Raw genomic sequence first — 22,289 nt, 5'->3', positions numbered from 1 at the left:
ATAACTGGTTTGGGAGTAGCAAACGGTGCCAAGGAGACCCACTTTTCGTTGTACACCCTCTTGTGCATTTCTTTTTTTTTTTTTAATATATTTTATTGATTTTGTACAGAGAGGAAGGGAGAGAGATAGAGAGCCAGAAACATCAATGAGAGAGAGTCATTGATCAGCTGCCTCCTGCACACCCCCCACTGGGGATGTGCCCATAACCAAGGTACATGCCCTTGACCGGAATTGAACCCTGGTCCCTTCAGTCCCCAAGCCGACGCTCTATCCATTGAGCCAATCCGGTTTTGGCGCATTTCTTTATTTAAAATACATTTTTATTGATTTGAGACAGGAAGGGAGAGGGAGAGGGAGAAAGAAACATCAATGATGAGAGAAAATCATGGATCGGCTGCCTCCTGCACACCCCACTGGAGATGGAGCCCAAAACTCAGGCATGTGCCCTTGAATAGAATTGGACCCAGGAACCTTCAGTCTGCAGGCTGGCACTCTATCCACTGAGCCAAATCGGCTGGGGCCTGTTGTGCATTTCTAAACTTTTGCACCTGTTAAAGTTACTTCATCAATTTTTAAAAGAATTAAATATTGGTAATAATTTATCTGATTAATACTGTGAAACTACTTTTTTTGGCCAAAAAGAGGGCTTATTTAAATTAATACAAGCTTGAAGTGTGCATTGAATTTTCATAGATGCCAAAAATATCGATAGTTAATTAATAAAAGAATTGTAAATTAAACATTTCAATTGCTCATAATAAATATTTTAGGAGAACTAATACTTACATTTTTATAAATAGAAGGGGATTTTCCATTATTTTCCATTATTTAATCAGTTATGAGAAAAGACTACAGGAAATTATTTCAAATATTTCAGTTGTTAGCTGAGATGTAAATAACTTTCTTGAATTTGTTAATCTGATCAATATAAATAGTTTTTAATAATTCAAGCACAAAAAAAGGGTGGATGTTAAAGCTTGAATTAAATCTAGCATGTTAGTTAATGAAAAGTATTTTGATTTGAAGATGATTATTAATCAAATAAATCTTAAAGTTTATAATAAAAACTTAAGGGCAGATCTAGTTAAAAAATGTAGATATTAGTAACATTTCGATATTTTAAAGTATAGCAGGATATAGCTACAGAGCACAGGTGTGACTGCCCTGTGCCGCCATGGGGGGCCTGGCACCTGGGCGTTGGCGCCAGAGGCTCAGGCCCCATCCTGCCCTCAGGACCGGGCTGAGTGCCGCCTCCCAGAACCAAAGACGGTTTCAGCTCCACAGCCCAGAGGCGCACACTCTGCGCCGTGGGAGAGTGTCCAGAATCTCCGATACAGTCCGCTTTCCATGTTTTATTCCAGCATGTACCGTAGAGTGATGGTTGGAATGTTTAAGACGTTTAAATACAGTCTGCAAGGGTGCCACTGAGGGAGGAGGAGAGAAAGCAACTGTCAAGTCCTGCTGGTTGGAGGCGGCAAGGCAGGGCCAGGCTGAGAAAGGTGTTCTATGTCCTTATACGGGGCAACGCCTTTGCTTCTAAGGTGAGTGCTCCCAGGTCAGGAAGCAGCCTCGCCTGGCAGCTCCACAGAGCAATTCCTGTTCCCCCTTTGTTTATTCCGAGTCCCCGGGGACTCGTAAACACAGGCACACCTGACAATGTGTCAAACGTATTATCTACTTGCAGTTAATCCTGCAAAAAAAGAAAAGAAAAAAGAAAGAAAAAAAGAGAGAGAGAGAGATCAGGGATTGTGATTTGTAGACTAGTTTTTATTTTGTAACTGTGGAGTGGTCTGTTTTTACCAGAACTTATAAAACTGGAAGTTCACATTTCTCCTGCAGAAAGCTAGGAAAGCTAGTGCCATCTGGTGGTGCCCTCCCGGTTTGACGTCTGTTTGAATACCAGCAAAAATAGGAAAAAGGCAATTGTCAACTTTCACTTACACTTTGACTCTAAGCAGAAAAGGTAAAGCTATTGATCAGGGCGAATAAATCGAGTGCAAAGTCCACCCAGTAACGACCAATGGCATAGTGACCAACATGCTCTTCATTACATTTTAGATACTAATCAACACATAATTCACCATTGTGCCTGAGAGCTCGTTCTTTTTCAGAAAAAATAATATATATATTTTAATTGATTTTAGAGAGACGAAGGGAGGGGGGAGATAGAAACATTGATAAGAGGGAATCATTGATCGGTTGCCTCCTACTAGGGACTGAACCCACAATCGGCATGTGCCTTGACCGGAATCGAACCTTGGCCTCCTGGGTTACAGGCCGACGCTCAGCCACTGCCAGGCCGCAGCGCATTCTTCACAAAGTCCTCCTCCTTCTTTGCCCTGAATATCCACTCCAGCGGGTGTGCTGTTGGCTGTTCTGTAAAGGGCTTCTCAGCCAGTGCTTAGGGAATGTGAAACCTGCTCTGTCTTCGTTTCACCACCAAGTCACCGCTGCCCTTTAGCTGAAGCAGCGGGAGACCTCCTGTTTCTCTCAAAGAAGGTCCTCCCAGGCGGGCCGCCTCTGTCCCAGGCAGGCAACAGGGCGTGGCTCAGGGCGGAGCTGCGGGTTACTCCTCAGGCGGGGCTGCAGGCTGTGGCCCTGTGGGGTCTGTGCAGGCGTGGTGAAGTGTCGCCCTGAGCCACCTGGGGGGGGCGGGCGCAGAACCTGGGGCCCCACCTTCCAGAGGGGCCCTCGGCCCTGTTCCTGCCCCTGGTTCAGACGGGGGGGGGGGGGGGGGATGGACAACAGCCCCACCCCAGGGGTGTTTAAGGGCTTTAATTTGGCTGGTCCATCGCTACCCATTCTGACTTAGTCCTAACCCCTGGCTTACCTCTCAGTATTTTTTTTTTAATATTTTATTGATTTTTTTCACAGAGAGAAAGGGAGAAGGATAGAGAGCTAGAAATATCGATGAGAGAGAGACATCGACCAGCTGCCTCCTACACACCCCTCACCGGGGATGTGCCCGCAACCAATGTATTATACATGCCCTTGACCGGAATCAAACCTGGGACCTTTCAGTCCACAGACCGACGCTCTACCACTGAGCCAAACCGGTTTCGGCACCTCCCAGTATTTTGTCCCGTGTTTTCTACACCCCTTTAAAGCTCAGCATGGGAGTCGTATGCCAGGTCCTTACAGCTGGCTGCATCGGAGCCGCTTGCTCGAAGCCTCCTGCCGGGCACTGCAGCCGGGAGACGGTCTTGCGTGGCAGGGGCAGGGGAGGAGGCGAAGAGAGGGCTGCGTCTCGAAGTTTTGTCTCTGATCTTGTAAGTTCCCTACCTGCGGGACAACCAGAGGAGTTGAAACGGTAGAGTGTGAACCAAAGAGGCTGTCTTAAAGTGTGCGAGCTATCCCTGCCGTGGAGTTTGATCTCAGGAGGGAGCTGAGCAGGGGGGTGGCGACCTTGGGAGGTACTGGTTTCTCCTGGGACAGTCCTCCGAGGCGGGCAGGCCCCGTCACAGACGAGAGGAGCCACAGCACGCCCGCAGTACTGCCATCATGGAGGCGCTCCGCGGAGTCAGCTGCCATTGGAATTAGCCACCAGAACCTCAATTGTAGATCACTTGAGTTTACACGTCACATCTCCAGCTTCCTGCATCCAGCAGGTGTTGGTCTGACATGTTTCTACTGAGCACCAGCAGAGGGCGTGCCAGTGCTCTCTCTCCGGCTGTGAAGGAGTCCGCTGGACTGTCATAGCCACCCTGCAAGCAGCTGGGCAGTGGGACTGGGCAGCGGGGCTGAGAAAATGGCCCACGACTTCCTGGTGACATGGAGCAGGTCCTTTAGCGGGTCAGCTGGACCTTTGCCCAGCAAGCAGTGCACTGTGGCCGGTGGCGTGAAGAAGGAAGTCACGGCATGGGGAGGAGTGGCCGTGGCCGTGGCCGTGGCCGTGGCAGTGGTGGATGCCGTGGCAGTGGCCGCAGTGGCGGTGGCGCACCGGCCTCCTGAGGGCTCTCTGGTCCTGGGCAGCAGTAGCCAAGTGATGAAGCCTAATGTCTGCTTCTTCCAGTTTCTCTGAAATCTGGCAGCACCTCATTGCTTTGTGGCCAGGGCTTGGGCACTGATAAGGTCAAGGGAATGTACAATTTCTACTCAACTCACAGGAAAGAAAAAACAGGTTTTCCATGAGTCAAATGCAGTAGCAATACCCGGGTTAAGTTGTGCTGAGGGTGCTGTGCAGGGCCTGAGCCAGAGACTTCCAAAGGGGAAGGTCACAGGAAGAGCAGGATCAGACTTCCCCGTTTCACGTACACACTTACTACATGGAAGACAGAACGGGGAGGGCGCCGTTAACCCAGCACAAGGCTGCCTGCGGCTGCTGCCTGCGGGCTCTGGGTGCGAGAAGGATGGCTTTCCTGAGGCCTCGAGGTAGCTGATGGTCGCTGACTGTCCTTGGCCTCCCTCTGCTCACCCCGATGCCGCGTGGTCTCCACAGAAGCTCAGCAGAGGCGAGCCTCCCCCCGCACCCCCTCCCCCCCGTGGGCTTTGGAGGGAGGGAGTGGGGCGGTGGGGGGTGTCCACGCCTGCTTCTAAACGGCTTCCGCACGCGAGGGGCGCGGAGTTAGCCCGGAGGATGAGCCCCGGATGGTGAGAACCCGCAGGCTCCGGAAGGTGCAGGGGGGGAGGGCTGTGAGCGGCAGGTGCTCTGCCCGCAGGTGTGTCCTCCCGCAGCCGCGGGGATGGGATCCGGCGGATCCGCCCTCCGGGGATGGAGCAGGAGCCCGGAGAGTGAGACAAGCCGCTTTGTGCCCTGCTTCTTCCTCTCTGCCCCGTGCTCCCGCGAAGCTCGGGTGGCTGTTTGCACGTGAAGCCGCTCCCGGCAGAGGAGCAGCGCAGAGGTAACCTGTTCTTTGTGCTTCAGGCCTCGCAGGGGACCCGGCCGGAGAGCACCGCGACCTTTAACCCCTACGAGCCGGAGGGAGCACCCTGGGCCTCTGACAGAGGTGAGAGCTGCCCGCTCAGCCCGGGCGTTTCCGCTGGGGAACACAGCCTCCCTCCGGGCTGCTCAGGCCTCCCGCCTCCTCATGCCAACTCTGCCCGAGGGCGCGTCCAGGCGGGTGCCGCGCCCATTGTGCCTGGAGGAGGGGCCAGCGCAGGGGGAAGTGCACCCTGGCAGACGCCTGGGCCGTGGGGGGCCTGGGGAGGACGGTGCTGGCGGTGTGAGGCCGCACCGGAGGCCGCGCAGGGGGCGGAGCTCCGTGGGCTCGGTGTCCCCCGGCCTGGTTATCGGAATGGGCCTCGGCACGGCCTTCTAGGCCTGAGGTGACCCCAGGACACTTCTTGTTGGTGAGCTCGGTCTGTTCGTCACCACAAAAGCCACCCAAAGCTTAGCTTCAAACACAGCAGTCATGACTGGCCTCTCCCTGTGCCCCCTGGTGCGGGCCAGGCGTGTGCCAACCTCTGCAATCACACCGGCAGCCGGTGCAGGCCTGGCGAGGCCCAGTCGCCATCTCCACTAGCCGTGGGCCCCAGCCTGGCCTCCCACGCCCTCGGGCTGTCTCCCAGCCCGGGCGGCGTCAGGGCAGTGGCACACCCTGCATGGCTTCAGGAGCCTCAGAGCCACATTGCAGGCAAATGAGCCGCTTGTAACCTCCCCCGAGTCCGTCTCCAGCATCACTCCCGAGAGGAGCTGTGGGGACACGGTCACAGCAGCCACCGAGGCGGGGCAGCCTGCACCGCCCAACGGGAGGGGGTCACACTTTCAGAAATACAGTCACCACCCCACCAGGAGGGCCCATCCGTACTGGCCTCTGGTACGCACGCCCTGTCCAGCGAGCAGTCACCAGGAATGGGTCACGGACAGCGGGCCTCGGGGCCTGTTGCTGCCAGCGGGCCGGGAAAGGCCGCCTGGCGCTCCCAGCCCCGTCACCGCCCAGAGTGGCCAAGGGCAGCTGTGGCCACGGAGGTCGGTGGGTGGATGGCGGACGTCACCGGGCCCCGGCCTGTGCTCCCCGCTCTGTGCAGAGCCCCAGAGAGAAGCGCTGCCCATGGACACGGGGGTGTACGAGAGCCCCTACGCGGACCCCGAGGAGATCCGGCCCAAGGAGGTCTACCTGGACCGGGCGCTGCTGACGCTGGAGGACAACGAGCTGGGCTCCGGCAACTTCGGCACCGTGAAGAAGGGCTACTACCAGATGAAAAAGTGAGTCCGGGCTGCGGCCTCGCCGCTCCGCCTGTGCGGCCTGCGTGTCCACTTAACCCCCGCAGGAGGGCAGCGCACCAGACAGGATGATTTTTGTCCGTTTCTGGTGCAGTTACCATAGAAGCATCCACTGTGTATATTCAGTATGTAGACAGTCTATGATAGTAAAAGCCTAATGTGCTGATTACACGGATGTCCTTCCGGACGAAGCCGGGGCTGTGAGGGAAGGAAGTCTACCCTTGCATGAATTTCGTGCACCGGCCTCTATGACTATGTATGATAGCTTGGAGGTTACACGGGTGTCTTGTAGAGAATTAGAAAATAGTTACAAGTGAATCATAAAAATATAAAAATGTCATATTTGTATCAGCCAAATATCACTTTTGTGAACTAACCATAGTGTGTGTGAGAGATCTTTATATGCACACACATACACATGCTACTTAATTAAAATGCAATCATTCATTTTAATTAATGTCAACTTTTCTTCAATTTTTTCAAATTGTGTCTCATTTTTCTTATGCAAAAAAATTTCTAATTTCAAATATCATTAGCATAATTATTTATTTGCTTTATCCCATAATTTCAAATAATACCTATTATGCAATCATTAGAATTGAATTAGTATGTTACTGATATGAATAAAGCTGGTTTTGTTGTTCAATGCTATTTTAAATGTAAGGAATTTGTGTAAATGTTTTTGAGTAGGTAAGTAACATGATTCAAGGGTCAAGAATTTAGATAAAAGTCTTGCTTTCGATTGCTCACCTTCCATGCATATATAGTAGTATATGTGTGTTTTAAATATATAAATATATGAATAATATGCTTATTTTTAAATATATGTATGCATACCACAGTCATTTTGCAAAATGGGCTTAAATTATCCTGTACTAAAGTATGCATTTTCATAACTAGTTTGTGCTAGTAAACTTCTGACTTAACTATATGCAAATTAGCGACCTGATTGAGATGCACAGCCCTGCGTCCTCTGCTCGCAGGCTCCGCACAGCTACTCTGTGTGTGTGTGTCTGGCTCAGCTCTCCGCCGGGTGCATCTGAAGGCATTTGGTGCTTTCGATGTTAACATGTATGGTGTGATTTTTAGAGTTTTATGTGCTTACCCTGGTGTTGGATGAATAGGGAAGCGTAGCTGGTTTTGCCTGTTAATGAGACCCAACAGCTGGCCAACTTCACCTGTTATTTCTAATTATTTCTGGTAATTTATCTTTGCAGCCTTCGATCCTCGCTGGGTGGGTAGCAGCATTGCATTAAGAAAGCTCCCCCTTTTCTTACCTCTTTGAGGGCCATGTTTTTAATCATGAATGTGTATTACATTTTATTGCATATTTTTTCCATGGCTGGGATAAACAGCTTTTCTCCTTTATTGTGTAATGTGGCGCATTATACACTGATTGGAGAATGTGTTTATTGATGAGAGAGAGAGAGAAAGAGAGAGAGAGAATAGAGAAACATCCATCAGTTGCCTCTCATATGCACCTGACCAGGGATGGAACCCAGAACCTTTTTGGTGCACAGATGACACTTCCACCACCTGCTACACTAACTGATTTTTCAAACATTAAACCCATTTTGCATTCCTAGAATAAACTCTTCTTGTATTATACATGAATTTTATATTCTTTTTTTTATAATTTACTCAAATTTTTATTATTTCTCATAGAACTTTTGCATCCTATGTTCAGGAGGGTCATCAGGAAACTATATTCTTGCATTTCTTTGACTGGGTTGGCATCAGGGCAATGCTGCCTTGGGGAACGGGCATTTCCTTCCTTCTCTGACCTGGAAGAGGCTGTGGGTGGTATTTTTCCCTTAAACCCTGGGGAGAATTGAGAGCTTTCTGCATGTTAATTTTGACCCCTACCTCACACAAACACAAAACCAGTCTGGATGGCTGGTTGATGAAATGTGAAGGTCAAACAATAACTTGTCTAGTGACAGCACAGCACAGACAGTGCTTCCGTGATGGGGAGGGGGAGGGGTTCCGGGCCTTGCTGTGCCCGTCTGTGTGGGAGCTGAGCTCTTCCCTGCACTGCCTGCGCCCATGTAGCGCGGGTCAGGCTACCCTGCTGCTCTCTCACTCACCTGCTCTGTCCCTCAGCTCTTGCTTTATCTCCCGCTGTGGATTCAACAAGAGGCCACACGCCCTGCACTGTGGGGACCGAACACAGAGAGGCAGTGTTCAGATCATTCCTGGTTAAGTCCCATTCATTGACGTAAACCCCGCTGTGCAAGGTGTTCTCCAGAGTTCCAAATGATCTGTGTGATGTTGTTATTAAAAAATAAAAATAATAATTCATGTTTTGCAATGAGGCTTGCTCAAAATTCACAAAGCAGCTAAAAAGTTTTGTAAGCTGAACTTTAAATATATATTTTATTGATTTTGTACAGAGAGGAAGGGAGAGAGATAGAGAGTTAGAAACATCGATGAGAGGGAGTCATCGATCAGCTGCCTCTTGCACACCCCCTACTGGGGATATGCCCTCAACCAAGGTACATGCCCTTGACTGGAATCGAACCCGGGACCTTCCAGTCCCCAAGCCGACGCTCTATCCACTGAGCCGAACCGGTCCCTGCTGTAAGCTGAACTTTAACAGCACATGCTCCTTATGTCTGCACTCTGCGTCGGAGGACTGTGTGTTCCGCTGCGTTACACACCGTGGAGACGGCAAACCCCAGGACGTTACAGGAGCCCCTCTGCCGTGTCTGTCAGGTCCAGTGGAAGTGACCGGCTGCTCGTGGTCCTGGGCTTGCTGCTGGGCTGGACACTCGGCAGCACCCGCCACCCATTGTTTTTTTTGTTTGTTTGTTTGTTTGCTTTTTTAAAATATATTTTTATTGATTTTTCACAGAGAGGAAGAGAGAAGGATAGAGAGTTAGAAACATCGATGAGAGAAAATCATCGATCAGCTGCCTCTTGCACACCCCCTGTTGGGGACATGCCCGCAACCAAGGTACATGCCCTTGACCGGAATCGAACCTGGGACCTTTAAGTCCGCAGGCCGCCGCTCCATCCATTTCGGCCAACCCATTGTTTTTAACTAAAGAATCCTTCATCTGAGAAGTGACAGAACATTGATGGAAAACTAGTCCCTAAGCCTCTTAGGATGCATGTCCCTTGGGTGCTGTCATGGGTATAACCCAGTTCTAACGGACATTTGTCTCCAGCGGCCTGCTGACCGGTCTGAGTGTTCTGGCTTCTTTGCAGAGTTGTGAAGACGGTGGCTGTGAAAATCCTGAAAAACGAGGCCAACGACCCGGCTCTGAAAGACGAGCTGCTGGCAGAGGCCAACGTCATGCAGCAGCTGGACAACCCGTACATTGTGCGCATGATCGGCATCTGCGAGGCCGAGTCCTGGATGCTGGTCATGGAGATGGCGGAGCTGGGCCCGCTCAACAAGTACCTGCAGCAGAACAGGTACTGCCGCCGGCACCCGCTGCGGGGCCGAGCCCCGGGCCCCGGAGGCCTCTCCCTCCATCGCCACGCGCCTTGCCAGGGGAGAGAGCTCTTGTCTTTGGATCAGCTGTTTCTTAGCTCCTTTTGGGCAAAAACAAAAACAAACAAACAAAAACCTCTAGCTTGCCAGTTTGTATTTCATTCTCTTTGCCCGCTCTGTGCTGGCCCAGGGGCAGATAGAGTCAGCCTTAGAATGTCCTGGCAGTCAGCGTCACCTCCGAGGAAAGACCTGCTTGTTACAAGAACATGTAATAAGCTTTCTGTGGGAGAACGCAGCATCGTCCTGGCTGGCTGGCCTCTGCGTGCCCGCGGTGACCACTGCTGCACCTGCCGCCTGGTGCTGAGGCGGAGTAACTCCTAGCCGAGCCACTGGCTGCTTAACCACTCGCCACCCCGCGCTTATCCGAGGCTTTAATCGCCTAGAGGGGAGGCACTGCTCCCGCTGCGTGGGGGGAAACTGGACTCAGAGAGGGTTTTGTTTTCTGTCCAGTAGTGAAGCCCAGTTCTTCTTTGGCCCGGAATGGCCAAGCCTTGAAAGTCGCACCACTGATGGTGCTCACTCTTGAACAGCTGTAGGTTAGCAAGGTTCTGTCACAGGGGCTGCTCCTGCATGCATCCCGTCGCCGTCACTAATGCACACTTGCCTTGCAGACACGTCAAGGACAAGAACATCATCGAGCTGGTCCACCAGGTGTCCATGGGGATGAAGTACCTGGAGGAGTGCAACTTCGTGCACAGAGACCTGGCGGCGAGGAACGTCCTGCTGGTGACGCAGCACTACGCCAAGATCAGCGACTTCGGGCTGTCCAAGGCCCTCCGCGCCGATGAGAACTACTACAAGGTGGGCGGCGCGGTGGGCGGCAGCAGGCGGTGGAATTTTCCTTTGTGTTATGAGGGGATTTCAGGGAGCAGGGCCCCTGTTTAAAATAACTATGCAAACTGTTCTTCTGGAGCTTTGGTTCTATTGTTAAAATGGAAACACTAATATATCACAACCTGAGATTTACTCGGAACAGTATCTTCCAAACCATGTTCCTTGGACAATAGGGAACCCACCATTAAGGGTCAGAAAGAGAACTTAAGAACACAGCCCCATTTATAGTCCCAGCAAAGTACAGAGAGCACACGGATAAATCAGCCCGGGAGGCGGAGCCTGTGCTCCATGTCAGAACGGCTGCTGCCCAAGACAAGGAAGCAGGCATGTCCGGAGGTGAGGAGGGAGGGCACGCCCGGGCACTGCTGCTGGGAAGGGGCACGGCCACTGTGGGAAGTCGGATGACGGCTCCTCAAAAATTTAAGACTAGCGTGACCTCTGACCCAGCAGCCCCACGTTCACATATTCTCCTGAAGGAGATAAAACCGCTGTGCGAGGGCGGGCTGTGCCTCTCATGTTAGCGCAGCATCGTTCACAATGGCCACGATTTGGAAACAACCCAAATGCCTGCCAGTGGATAAACGGGTAGAGAAAATGTACACACACTCACACACACACACACACACACACACACACACACACGTTTCAACTGTTAAAAAGAGATGCTACCGTTTGCAAGAACATAGTTGAAGAGTGAGAGCATCATACAGAGTGACATCAGTCAGACAAAACAAAACAAATACTCCATCATCTTACCTGTGAAACCCAAAGAAGCTGAGCCCTGGGAACAGAGAGCAGGTCCTGGGCAGGGAATGGATGGAGGTGGTCAGATGCACAAACGTCCAGCTGTGAGACCAGTGAGCTCGGGCATCTCGTCAGCACGGCGGTGCTGAGAGAGGAGACAGTAAAGTTCTCACCACAGTAACAGCGACAAAGCGGAATCACGTCAGGTGAAGGCCACGCAGCTAACTGCTGTTGTCAACAGCTCACAAAGTACATGTGTATCCAACCATCCTCTTGCACACAAACCAGAAGCCGAGTTAGAACCCGTAAAAAGAGACTAAACGCTCCGAGAAGATGGTGACATGGAGAATATCTCGTAAGCAAACAAAGCAAAATGGGCTAACAGAATAAAAAGCTGAAGGATTGGAAAGAAGCGACGGGGGTGGAAGCAAACGAGCGTGGCCCTGGGGGGCTGAGGCCGTGCACAGCCCCCGCGCCCTTCGCCTGCAGCTCCCCAGACGCGGCACACAGGCTCCCGTGCAGTCTCCGCGGACAGATGTCTTTACAGACGGAAGGTTTGGGCCACCATACGTCACACAAGTCCATTGGCGCCATTTTTCCAACAGCATTTTGCTCACTTTATGTCTGTGTCACATTTTGGTAATTCCTGAGATATTTCAAACCTTTTGGTTACTGTTAGTTTTGTTGTGCTGGTCTTCTCTCGGTTATCTTGGATGTTGTTATAAACGCTTCGGAGCAACACCAACTGCTCCCATAAGACGGCAAAGCTGGTGAATGCCGGTGTGCTCTGATTCTCCGCAACCAGCCTCCCCCCCCCCCCTTCTCCTCTCCCACCTTCCTCTCCCTGACACACCACAACATGGGATTAGACCAACCACTAACCCCACAGCGGCCTCTATGGCTGCCGCGGACAGCGGCTCCTGGATGGGCCTGGGCAGAGAAAGGGAAGCCTCTCCCGTCACTGGAGCATCCGTGATTCCTGGGAGCGGCCACAGGCAGCACCGAGGAGGCTGGGAGACGCGGGCGGTGACTGCAGCGGCTTCTGGAAGGGGCGCCTTCGGACATGAGGGGAGGGAGGGGGTGGTGGGGGGGGGGGCCGGGAGTCCAGCCCCAGGGGAGTGGCGGGGAGCCCTGCGATCCTGATGGAATCTAAGGGTGGGGAGTGCAGCCCATGGATGAGCAAAGGAAGTGGGTGCTTGAGAGGAGCCGACTCCTGGCGAGGAGGCCGCGGGGCCTGTGCAATGATGGCGAAGGCTTTAAAGTCTCCGGTGAACTCGGCTGGGGACGCGGCCACAGGGTAGAGGCCCTCCAAGTCTGAGGGTGCTGTGGGCACAACGCCGTCACTCAGTAGCCAGCGCTGCAGAGAAACCGGCGTGCGTGCGAGGAAGACATCGATGCAGCCAACTTCACTGTTGTCTTATTTTAACAACCTCTTCCTCCCCCCCTGCCCCCCCAACCACCATCCTGATCAGCCCGGAGCCATCAGCATTGAGACAAGACGATTTGGACTCGTTGAAGGCCAGGCGATGGCCAGAACGTCTTAGATGTGAAGTGTTTTAATTAGGGCCGTACCCTGCTCTCTTAGACTTGATGCATCTGCACACGGAGTGGACTGCAGAGTAGTGTGGACATGCATGCGCTTGGAAACCAGAAGGTTCCTGACTGCCGCTGCGGTGGTGTCCGGAGTGGAAATCACAGACCCTCCCAGGCCGCCTCACACACTGCAGCTCTGGCCAGTGAGGCAGGGTGTGTGATGACTGGCCTCTCGGCGGAGCTGGTGAAGCTAGTTGCAGGAGATTTATGTGAAGCACACAATTAACTCTTCTGAAATTGACTTTATTTGCATGTACTGACATAGACACATATCTAAGACACAGGGTTAGTAGAAAAATTAAAAAGTAAAGTGCAAAAAGGGTGTGCCTCTAACTTTATCACCCCCAGAAGCATATGTTCCCTGCTTACACTGTATCTGTATTTTTCTGGAAAGATCCAAGAAAAGCTCTCCAAGGTGGTTGTCTCTGTAGAAGGAGGTGGTGGTGAGCACAACTTTTGAAAATCTAAATCTAAAGACAAAGCAGAACATGGAGGAGACAGAGGTGCGATCAGTGTGGCTGATCACTGAGCTGCTGGGCACCTGTGGTCTCAGATCCATCCCCCACAATGCCCCTCCCGCCCCGCCCCCTCTGCAGATTGAAGTGACACCCCAGGGGCAGCAGGCCTCACAGCTCCTGAGCCCCTGAGCAAAGGCCTCCGGGAGGCACAGTTTGGGTCTCACTTCCTCCTTTAGAATGAGAGCCTTTGGCATGATGCTGTAAGCAACGGTGCCAGTCAGGGAGTGCGAGCTCAGAGCCGCAGACGGTGCACTGAGAGCCGCAGGCTCCTGGCGCGGGACAGGACCTGTGCTCAGCGGGACTCGCCCTGTGACCGGCCACTGGCTGTGAGGGCTGGAGGACGAGGTGAGAGGAAATGACTAAGAGATGCACCAAAGTCGATCTCAATCATTTAAAACTGTACTTGAGAGTGAAAAGTTTAAGATTTTAGGTTTTAATCGTATGTTTAAGGTTCATTCCAATTACATGCACACATGCACGTATGCATATACCTTCACACAGGACACATGCATGCGTGTACATACACATGGTGTAGTGAGTCATGATTTCATTCTTTTTTTAAATTGTGGTAAAATACCCAGAACATAAGTTTTACCATCTTACTATTTTCAGGATTACAATTCAGTGATGTTAAGAACGCTCACTTTGTTTACAACTGATTTCTAGAATCCTTTTCATCTGACCAGCTGAAACTGTGCTCACTAAAGCCCCATCTCTCCCTCTGCACGGCCCTGCGCCCTCCCTCCACTTCCTGTCTCTTCCTGGGACCACTCCAGGGCTCTCGATGAGTAGATCCTTCCGGTGCTTGCCCTCTTGTGACTGGACTGGCCCCTCATGGTTCACCCAGGCCATCGTGTGTGTCCGAATCCCTTCCTCCGGAAGGCTGGTGAATCCGCTGTAGGTCCAGCCCCATCTGTCTGTCTGTCCTCTCTCAGCGGCACTGGGTGCTGCCGCCGGGGGTGGTGAGCAGAGCTGCGTGGACACGGCCTTTCTGACGGGAGCTCTCCCTTTGCCTCGCTCTCAGGCGCAGACACACGGGAAGTGGCCGGTGAAGTGGTATGCCCCCGAGTGCATCAACTACTACAAGTTCTCCAGCAAGAGCGACGTCTGGAGCTTCGGGGTGCTCATGTGGGAAGCGTTTTCCTACGGGCAGAAGCCGTACCGGGTGAGCCTCTGCTTCTCATTTCTGGTCCCGCAGGCTCATTCCGTCTGAGCAGACGGGCACCTTCACGCCGGGTGCCGGCCTTCCCTCTGAGGCTCTGCTGTCGGTGACGGTGCATAGGCCCTTCGTTCATGCTAAACAGCAAGAGAAAAGTGTCACTGACACTGAACAGTACAGCTTTCTGTCCTTGTACACTATGCATGTCAATATGCATAGAATGTACCGAATCAACATTAATTAAAATTGAAATAGAAAGCACGGCTATTTCCAGTATCAGATCGGCAGCTCAGTACATTTGTTAGATGTCCTTAGACTGAGGCACACGTGCCGAAAAGGCGCAGCTGCTGCGATGCAGCTTGTGAACCTTCACAAATGGAACACACCCTGAAGGCAGCCCCAGAGGAAAACGACAGAGCCCAACTCTCCCGCCCTTGCACACACGCCTCCGCGCGGGCACCTCACTGGCGTCCAGATCCTCGCCAGGCGCTCCTCGGTCCTTTCTGGCTCTTTATCATTGAAGTTGCACCTCATGTCCTCTTGTTTTGTTGGGGATGGCAGTTGGGATGTATTTGTGGCTTTGTTTTGTTTTGTTTTGTTTTGTTTTGCTGAGTGATATGTTTAAAGATCTCGGGTATATTTGCATGTTTTAGGGGATGAAAGGAAGTGAGGTGTCCGCGATGCTGGAGAAAGGAGAGAGGATGGGGTGCCCTCCGGGGTGTCCGAGAGAGATGTACGAGCTGATGACCCTGTGCTGGACCTATGAGTGAGTACCCCTTCCCCGTGCATGCAGCCGCTCGGACCAGCGTGCCGGGCTGTCTCCTCTGGGGGGGTGTGTGTGTGAGGGGGGGGGGGTGCTGCCTACCGCACAGCAGGGAGCTGCCTTGCTTTCTGGGCCATGCACTTCCATTCTTTAGTCTGAGACTAAGTGTAGACAATTACCCTAATCCCGGAAGGCACGTTGTAAATGTAGATGATATTGGCGGGAGGGAGGAGGCCACAGTAGAAAGATGTGATGTCCAGTCTGGTACTGTGGACCATTCTTGGAGACCGAGGATGAGAGATGCTTGGTGGGAAATGTGTGTTTTTCTAGTTCCTAGCCACCTTCCAGAGTAAGGCGTGGCCACGATGCTGGCTGGCTCTCAGATGAAATGTGAGGTAGCATTGCCCAAGGAGTGCCCCAGGCCTGGGCGTGGTGGTCCTCAAGATTGCCTGGAGCACATGTGATCTTATGGCAGCTCAGCAGGGGGAAGACCCATCACACCCAGGGACCGGGGAAGGACACACCCAGGGAAGGACACACCCGGCCAATCAGAGAAGGACACACCCGGGGACCGGGGAAGGACACACCCAGGGAAGGACACACCCAGGGAAGAACACACCTGGGGACCGGGGAAGGACACCCCCGGGGAAGGACACACCTGGGGAAGGACACACCTGGGGACTGGGGAAGGACACACCCAGGGAAGGACACACCCAGGGAAGAACACACCTGGGGACCGGGGAAGGACACCCCCGGGGAAGGACACACCTGGGGAAGGACACACCTGGGGACTGGGGAAGGACACACCCAGGGAAGGACACACCCAGGGAAGGACACACCCAGCCAATCAGAGAAGGACACACCCGGGGAAGGACACACCCGGCCAATCAGAGAAGGACACACCCGGGGAAGGACACACACACCCGGCCAATCAGAGAAGGACACACCCGGGGAAGGACACACCTTGGCCAATCAGAGAAGGACACACCCGGGGAAGGACACACCTTGGCCAATCAGAGAAGGACACAGCCGGGGAAGGACACACCTTGGCCAATCAGAGAAGGACACACCCGGGGAAGGATCACACCCGGCCAATCAGAGAAGGACATACCCGGGGAAGGATACACCCGGGGAAGGACACACCTGGGGAAGGACACACCCGGCCAATCAGAGAAGGACACCCCCGAGGAAGGACACACCTGGGGACCGGGGAGGGACACACCGGGGAGGCACTGTATTTGCAGTAGACTTAATAACTTGGGGAGCAGCTCTGCTCTGAGGTGCAGTGGCTGGTGATGCTGGAGCACCCCTGGAAAGGGGGCATTGCAGGTGCTCTCAGGCACCACCAGGACTCTGCGGCCCCCAGAGAGCACCACTGCCCCGCTGGGTCTCACCGTGGTCAGCCCCAGCTGCTGGTGCTCACGCTCAGAGAGGCCCTCTGGACCAAAGCTCCCACTTTGGGAGCGTCTTGAGCTGGCTGTCAGTGCCGGCAGGGAGAGAGGCGGGAGGAGGTTTTGTGGGGTGTCCATTCTTTGATTCTTGGCTACGTGCACCCCACGGGGCCCACACCAGGATCACTGGACTCACAGACAGGAAGGTCCCCGCCATTTTCAAAGTGAAACTCGGGGTCTGGACTAGACATTGCAGTTGGGTGAGTCCTGCAGGAAACTGAAGACCAAGGGCCCCGGGGGAGGTTACCGACCTGACTCCACGCCTTGCACCTGCCACCTGCACTGACTCAGGCCCGGCCCCCCCGGGAGGCGCCTCTGAAAGGCAGGGCAGGAGGGTGGCCCTGCCCCCAGGCCCGGACCGGAGAGGATGGCTCATACTTCTCTCCGCAGCCCCTGTCTCCGCGGGGCCCGGGGAGCGGGGCTTCCTGGCGCTCGCAGGCGCTGCGTGCTGTGCTCCTGGCGGGCCGGGCCCTGGTGGCTGTGAGGTGTCCCGGGAGCAGAGCAGACCGGGGTGGGGAGATGGCGAAGCCGTGGGGGGGCCAGGGCCCAAAAGCCTGTGGCACTCAGAGCTCTCCATCTGCCTGCACCTTCGTGCGGAAGGTTTCACTTCCCCGAGAAAGATGAACTTCGAACCATTCTGAGACAAGTGGGAAAAAGAATTAAAAGGAACTCTCAGGGAGAAGGTTAACGCTAGTGTTTTGCTCTGAATGTGACGCCTGACGTGTTTATTTCTGTTGGCTGTTCTCCATGGTGGATGCTGACCAGTGAGAAGTGGAAGGGTTGGGGGGGGGGCATTAGGGGATGTGCTCCTTAGGGGGACGGAGGGGGAGGGTGATGCAGGGAGGTACCCCGGCTTGGAGGGGGGGTGATTCTGTGAGACACCCCAGCTTGGAGCAGGGGGGATGCAGCGAGGCACCCCGTGTAGCTGGGGGCAGAGAGCCTGGACCAGATCTGCTCGCCGCCTTTGTGCCCCTGGACACACAGCCTTCTGCTGCTGCTGCCGGGCCCCGGGAGGCTGTCGGGGTCCTCGCAGACCGCCCCTCCAGGAGCGGGCAGCAGCCCGGGAGTGGAGGGGCAGCAGTGACGGCGGCCACGCCGCATTAGGGGGACAGCTCCTCGTCAGACAAGCTGGGCGGAGGGCGGAGGGCGGAGGGTCTCCAGGTGGCGCGGACGGCGGTCAGGAGCGGGGTCAGGGACCCTGTGCAGCGATGAGTCATCACAGGTGTGCGGCTGAATGAGAGAGAATGCGCACAACCATTTTGGGAGCGTGGCCAGCCAGGAGCCTGGGAAGCGCAGCAGCTGGCGGGAGCCTGCGGGTGAGGAGGGCAGCGGGCAGTGGCCAGTGGGCTGTGAAGTCAGCGCCTTCCTTTCACCCCTTCCCTGTGAGCTCTTAAAGGAGGTGAGCCCGCTGGCACTCAGAGCCCAGGACACAGGCGGGGGCGGGGGAGCGCGTGTGAGGACCCCGTGTTCACGCAGTTCTGCTCGGAGGAGAGGAGATGGCTGCCTGGGCGGGATGCCTGGGAGCTTCCAGAACCCGGAGTCCGTGAAGCAAACACACCACCTGTGCGGCCTCCAAGCTCTCCTCATTGTAAACAGCCAGCCACCTTCTCCTAGGTGACTGGCTTTTATTGTTTTATATGTTCCTATTGACTTTGCTGGAGAAGGAAGGTGAGGATAGAGAGAGAAACATCCATTGGCTACCAAGCAGCGCAGCCCAGGATGCGCGGTACCCTCCTCTGCCCAGATTTTGATAGCTGGGTGGGTGGGAAAGCAGGTGGACAAATAGGTAGGAAAGTAGGTGGGTAGTTGGTAGGTAAATAGGCAGAGGGAAGGGTGGGCGAACAGGTGGAGAGAAAGACAAAAGATGGGTGGATAGTTACATACATTGATTGGTAGGTGATGGGTGGAAGGATAGATACCTAGGAAATAGGTAGACAGATGAGTAGCTAGCTAACAGGTGACAGATGACAGATCAGTAAATCAATAGGTGATAGGTGGTGATGGGTAGGAATGGTGGGATAGATAGATAAGTAATACCTTACACAGAGGACATGCACACACCTCAGCTCTGAGGCAGACTCCCCTGCCACTGCCCTTCATTTCCTGCGGCTGAGACCCCTCCTGGAGGCCACCCTCCTGGGCTGGGCAGCACTGGGCCAGCAGGAAGCCACAACTCCCACAGAAGCCTGTGATGGCACATTGTGGTGGGCGCTGCAGAGCCAGCTACAGGGGGCACAGGATGGGAACCGGGGAGGGTCACACCTCTGTCAGGTCCGTGTTGGGCCCTTTGGACAGGGTTTTCCCTGACAATTGCAGGATGGGGAGCTGGGCAGGAAATGCGAGGAGAGAAGGGGAGTTCTGGGCACAGGGGAAGCATGGACAGAGCATCGGCCCGGGAGGGTGGATACGCGGTGCCCTCCTCTGCCCAGGCTCCGGTGGTGCTGGGTCCTCTGGCAGCCCGGCCCCCAGGACACCCAACCGCGTCTTCTTTGAGGCCCAGGCTGCGTCCATCTCTCTGCACCAGCTTCTCGGTGCTTAGCTGCCCGTGAACGAAACCCATAGCAAGACAGGCAGGTGCTGTGCGCTCAGGCCCGCAGTGGGGCAGGACTTTCTGCTTTGCAAAGACAGTCAGTGTGTGTTCCCTTGGGAGCAGGTCCGAGGCCGCCTGTCTGTGTGGACTCAGTTTCTGCCTGTGTTTCTGCACCCCGGGCTTGGCCATCACATTCCTTCCTAGATCACAACCCGGGGGCCTGGTGTTCTCGGGCAGTGCTGCCTGCTCTGGAAAGCTGAGGTCTGGATCAGCATGCCCTGTGAGAACCCCGATGAGGTGCCGGCGGCCTGCCTCGGCTTACCGCAGCTAGCCTATGGTCAGTGGCCATACGGCGTTTCGCTTAAAGTCACAGAACCACTCGATGTTGAAGCCATTTGACAAAATCTTCATCCCATCTCGGCTCTGTAGGAACCGCTCTGCTCTTATATCGTGGGTGAGCCTGAGGCCTCGTCATGCTCTAGCTGTTCCCATACCCAGACTGAACCTTATAAAATTATAGTTGAAGGTCTAAAAGGTTGACTATGGACAGTCCATAGTTTAATTTCAAGTTTTGGTTCACTTATTGGGCAATTTTAACCACTTAAAATACAGGAAAAAATCTTGCAAAATAGTAAAATTATTTCCAAACAAGGATAGGTTCTTGGAATTTTAAGAAATACTTGCTGGCAACAGGGCCTGCTCAGTGTGCCCGTGTAGAGCAGAGATGGGACCTTTGTTCAGAAACTGCAAATTGCGCAGGGCTTTCCCCTGCGGGTGGCTGAAGCCGTCACGGCGCCTGGTCAGTGGCAAGAGGGAGGCCTGCTGCGCCAAGACAATGACCAGGCCCGCGTCTCTGCTTCTGCCCGATGGGCTTTGAGTTTTGATGTGAGTCTTATCCAAGCACATGAGCCATCGGGTGGGGTGTGGGAAGGGACAGTCTAACTGTGGCCATTTTCTTCTTAACTCGGCTATGAGTCAAACGTAAAGGTGTGTCTGCAGCATGCTGACCAATGACATCTTCCAGACATGGCTGTTTTGCTGCATCCTGGGTCAACGGATCCGGAGTTCAAGTGCAGATTTCTCCATCTTTAAGGTGGAACGAGCCGCCTGGGTCTTGCTGAGCGGATTGGCTTCTGTAGGCCGGTGGGCCTGGCACTGTGTGCACAGGCTCGGGCCCGGGGCTGGGAGCGGCACATGCTGAGAGCCCAGGCTCTGGGGGAACCTCCAGGAGGTGCCGTGCACACTCCCCAAGGCCCCGCAGTGGCCTGCTTGCCCCAGGCGACGGGCCACTAATGCCTGTCTTCCTTTCCAGGGTGGAGAGCAGGCCTGGCTTCGCAGCGGTGGAGCTGCGGCTTCGCAATTACTACTACGACGTGGTGAACTAAGCCTGCCCGTCACGCCGCCCGTGAGCCGAGGAGGCACAGGCCAACGGACACAGTCACTGACTCCGGTCTCCACCTCCCTCTTCCCGTCAGAGAGCCAGCCTCACGGGACAGGCCTGACTGGTCCCCAAACCCGTCCCAGACACACCCCCACAGACAACGCCCGGAGCGGGGGGATGGACAGCCGAGCAGAGGGGCCCTGGCTTCCTCCGTGTGTGTCGTCGGTGTGCTCCCGGCAGGTCACCTGCAGGGTCTGTGTCCGGAGGTCACAGGAGGTCACAGGAGGTCCTCGCTGTCTTCCCAGTCCTTTGGCTCCCAGCAGCACCTGAAGCCGCCGCCCAGAGACACCCGTGTGGACTGAGCGCCCCGCGCCGTCTGGGCGTGCCCGGGGCAGGGACACTGATGGGCGGTGAGGCAGGAAGGGGGGAGGGGTCAGCTGACACAGACCACCGGACTCGCCCTGGCCCCAGAGGCTTTCCCCATGGCAACGTGCTTTGAGGCTTTAACAGATCACTTCCCACCAGCGCAGGGTCTGGTGTAGCCAGTCAAGGGATCAAGTCAGGGCGCTGCTTCTGCTCCGTGCCCTCTGAGCCGGAGACTCGTGTCTGGCAGGGGGCCTGCGGAGGGGGCCTGCGGAGGGGGCCGGCGGAGGGGGGCCGGCGGAGGGGGGCCGGCGAGTGGGCGTGGCACTGACCCCGGACACCCTCTGTCCAGCCACTCTGAAGACTGTCCTCACGCACAGACGTCGCCTCCAGCAGGAGGAGGACAGACAGTGGCCGCCGCTGTGTGGAACCGTGCCCCTCGGCCTCGGAGAGGGAGCCGCCAGCACTGCCTGTGTCCGGGCAGGGCTGGCCATGGCTGGTGAGGACGAGTTTCTAAAGGAGGGAATTCACAATAAAGCCGCAGACCTGCTCCTCGACACACACAGGCTGTACTGGTGTGATTTGGGGCTAAAGATACAAAACCCAAGGGTTATCCTCTAGTCCACATGTGTCAAGCACAAGGCCTGCGGGCCAAATCCGTCCCGCCAGGCCTTGCCATGTGGCCCGCACCGCGCTGTCATCACTGCACTCCGCTGCGTTTCCATCACAATGACAGTTTATGACTGTTCAGTAAACCATTCGGCCCGCGATTTAGGCTGGATTTTAGATTTTGGCCCCTTCTCTGTTTGAGTTCGACACCCCTACTGAGTCCCTCAGTCCTAACTAACCCAGAATGAGCGTCTGATTCTGCACAGACCAGTGCCGGTCGGTGTGGCTGTGGCTTTTGAAAGCTAGAGCGACTGAGCCATCAGGTGGGGTCGTCACACACTCATCCGCCCCGTCCAGCTCTGCTCACAGCCGCAGGGGGTGTCCTGCCGTGTGCAGCCGCCAGGCCTGCTCCTGGGGAGCTCGCTGGGGAATGCCCGGGGAACTGGCCCAGAGGAGACAGTGGTCAGGGGCTCCTGTTGAAGCCACTCCTTCTTCTAGAATCGTGCTGCCTGGTGGTTTAGTGATTTTGTGAGCGAGGATCCCTGCGTGCTGAGCAGCCATACAGAGTCCCTGGCGGTTAATGGTCAGGGATGGAGCCTCTGCGGGCAGGCAAGAGGGAGGGCTGGGGGCGGAGAGGCCTCTGGGGAAGGCACCCTGGTGTCCGCCGCCTGCTGCCTCCTCC

General features: G+C 54.8%; 1 protein-coding gene across 4 annotated transcripts in view; it reads left to right on the top strand.

Moving 5' to 3' along the window:
- SYK (spleen associated tyrosine kinase) overlaps positions 1 to 21,264 on the top strand; it is a 41,409-nt gene extending 20,145 nt beyond the window's left edge. For 3 of the 4 annotated variants that reach the window (XM_045575029.1, XM_045575028.1, XM_036420068.2), the window contains 7 exons: positions 4,865 to 4,946; positions 5,968 to 6,145; positions 9,374 to 9,583; positions 10,274 to 10,463; positions 14,376 to 14,516; positions 15,164 to 15,276; positions 20,567 to 21,264. In XM_045575029.1, the coding sequence (XP_045430985.1) occupies positions 4,865 to 4,946; positions 5,968 to 6,145; positions 9,374 to 9,583; positions 10,274 to 10,463; positions 14,376 to 14,516; positions 15,164 to 15,276; positions 20,567 to 20,639 (987 nt within the window). In that variant the 3' untranslated portion in view covers positions 20,640 to 21,264. The remainder of the gene's footprint in view (positions 1 to 4,864; positions 4,947 to 5,967; positions 6,146 to 9,373; positions 9,584 to 10,273; positions 10,464 to 14,375; positions 14,517 to 15,163; positions 15,277 to 20,566) is intronic. The other variant, XM_036420070.2, reaches the window with a different exon arrangement.
- Positions 21,265 to 22,289: the final 1,025 nt, after the last annotated feature.

Source organism: Pipistrellus kuhlii, unplaced genomic scaffold, assembly GCF_014108245.1.
Source record: "Pipistrellus kuhlii isolate mPipKuh1 unplaced genomic scaffold, mPipKuh1.p scaffold_m20_p_61, whole genome shotgun sequence".
NCBI lineage: Eukaryota > Metazoa > Chordata > Mammalia > Chiroptera > Vespertilionidae > Pipistrellus > Pipistrellus kuhlii.
Note: the sequence above shows the minus strand (reverse complement) of the source record. Positions and strands in the feature narration are given on the sequence as shown.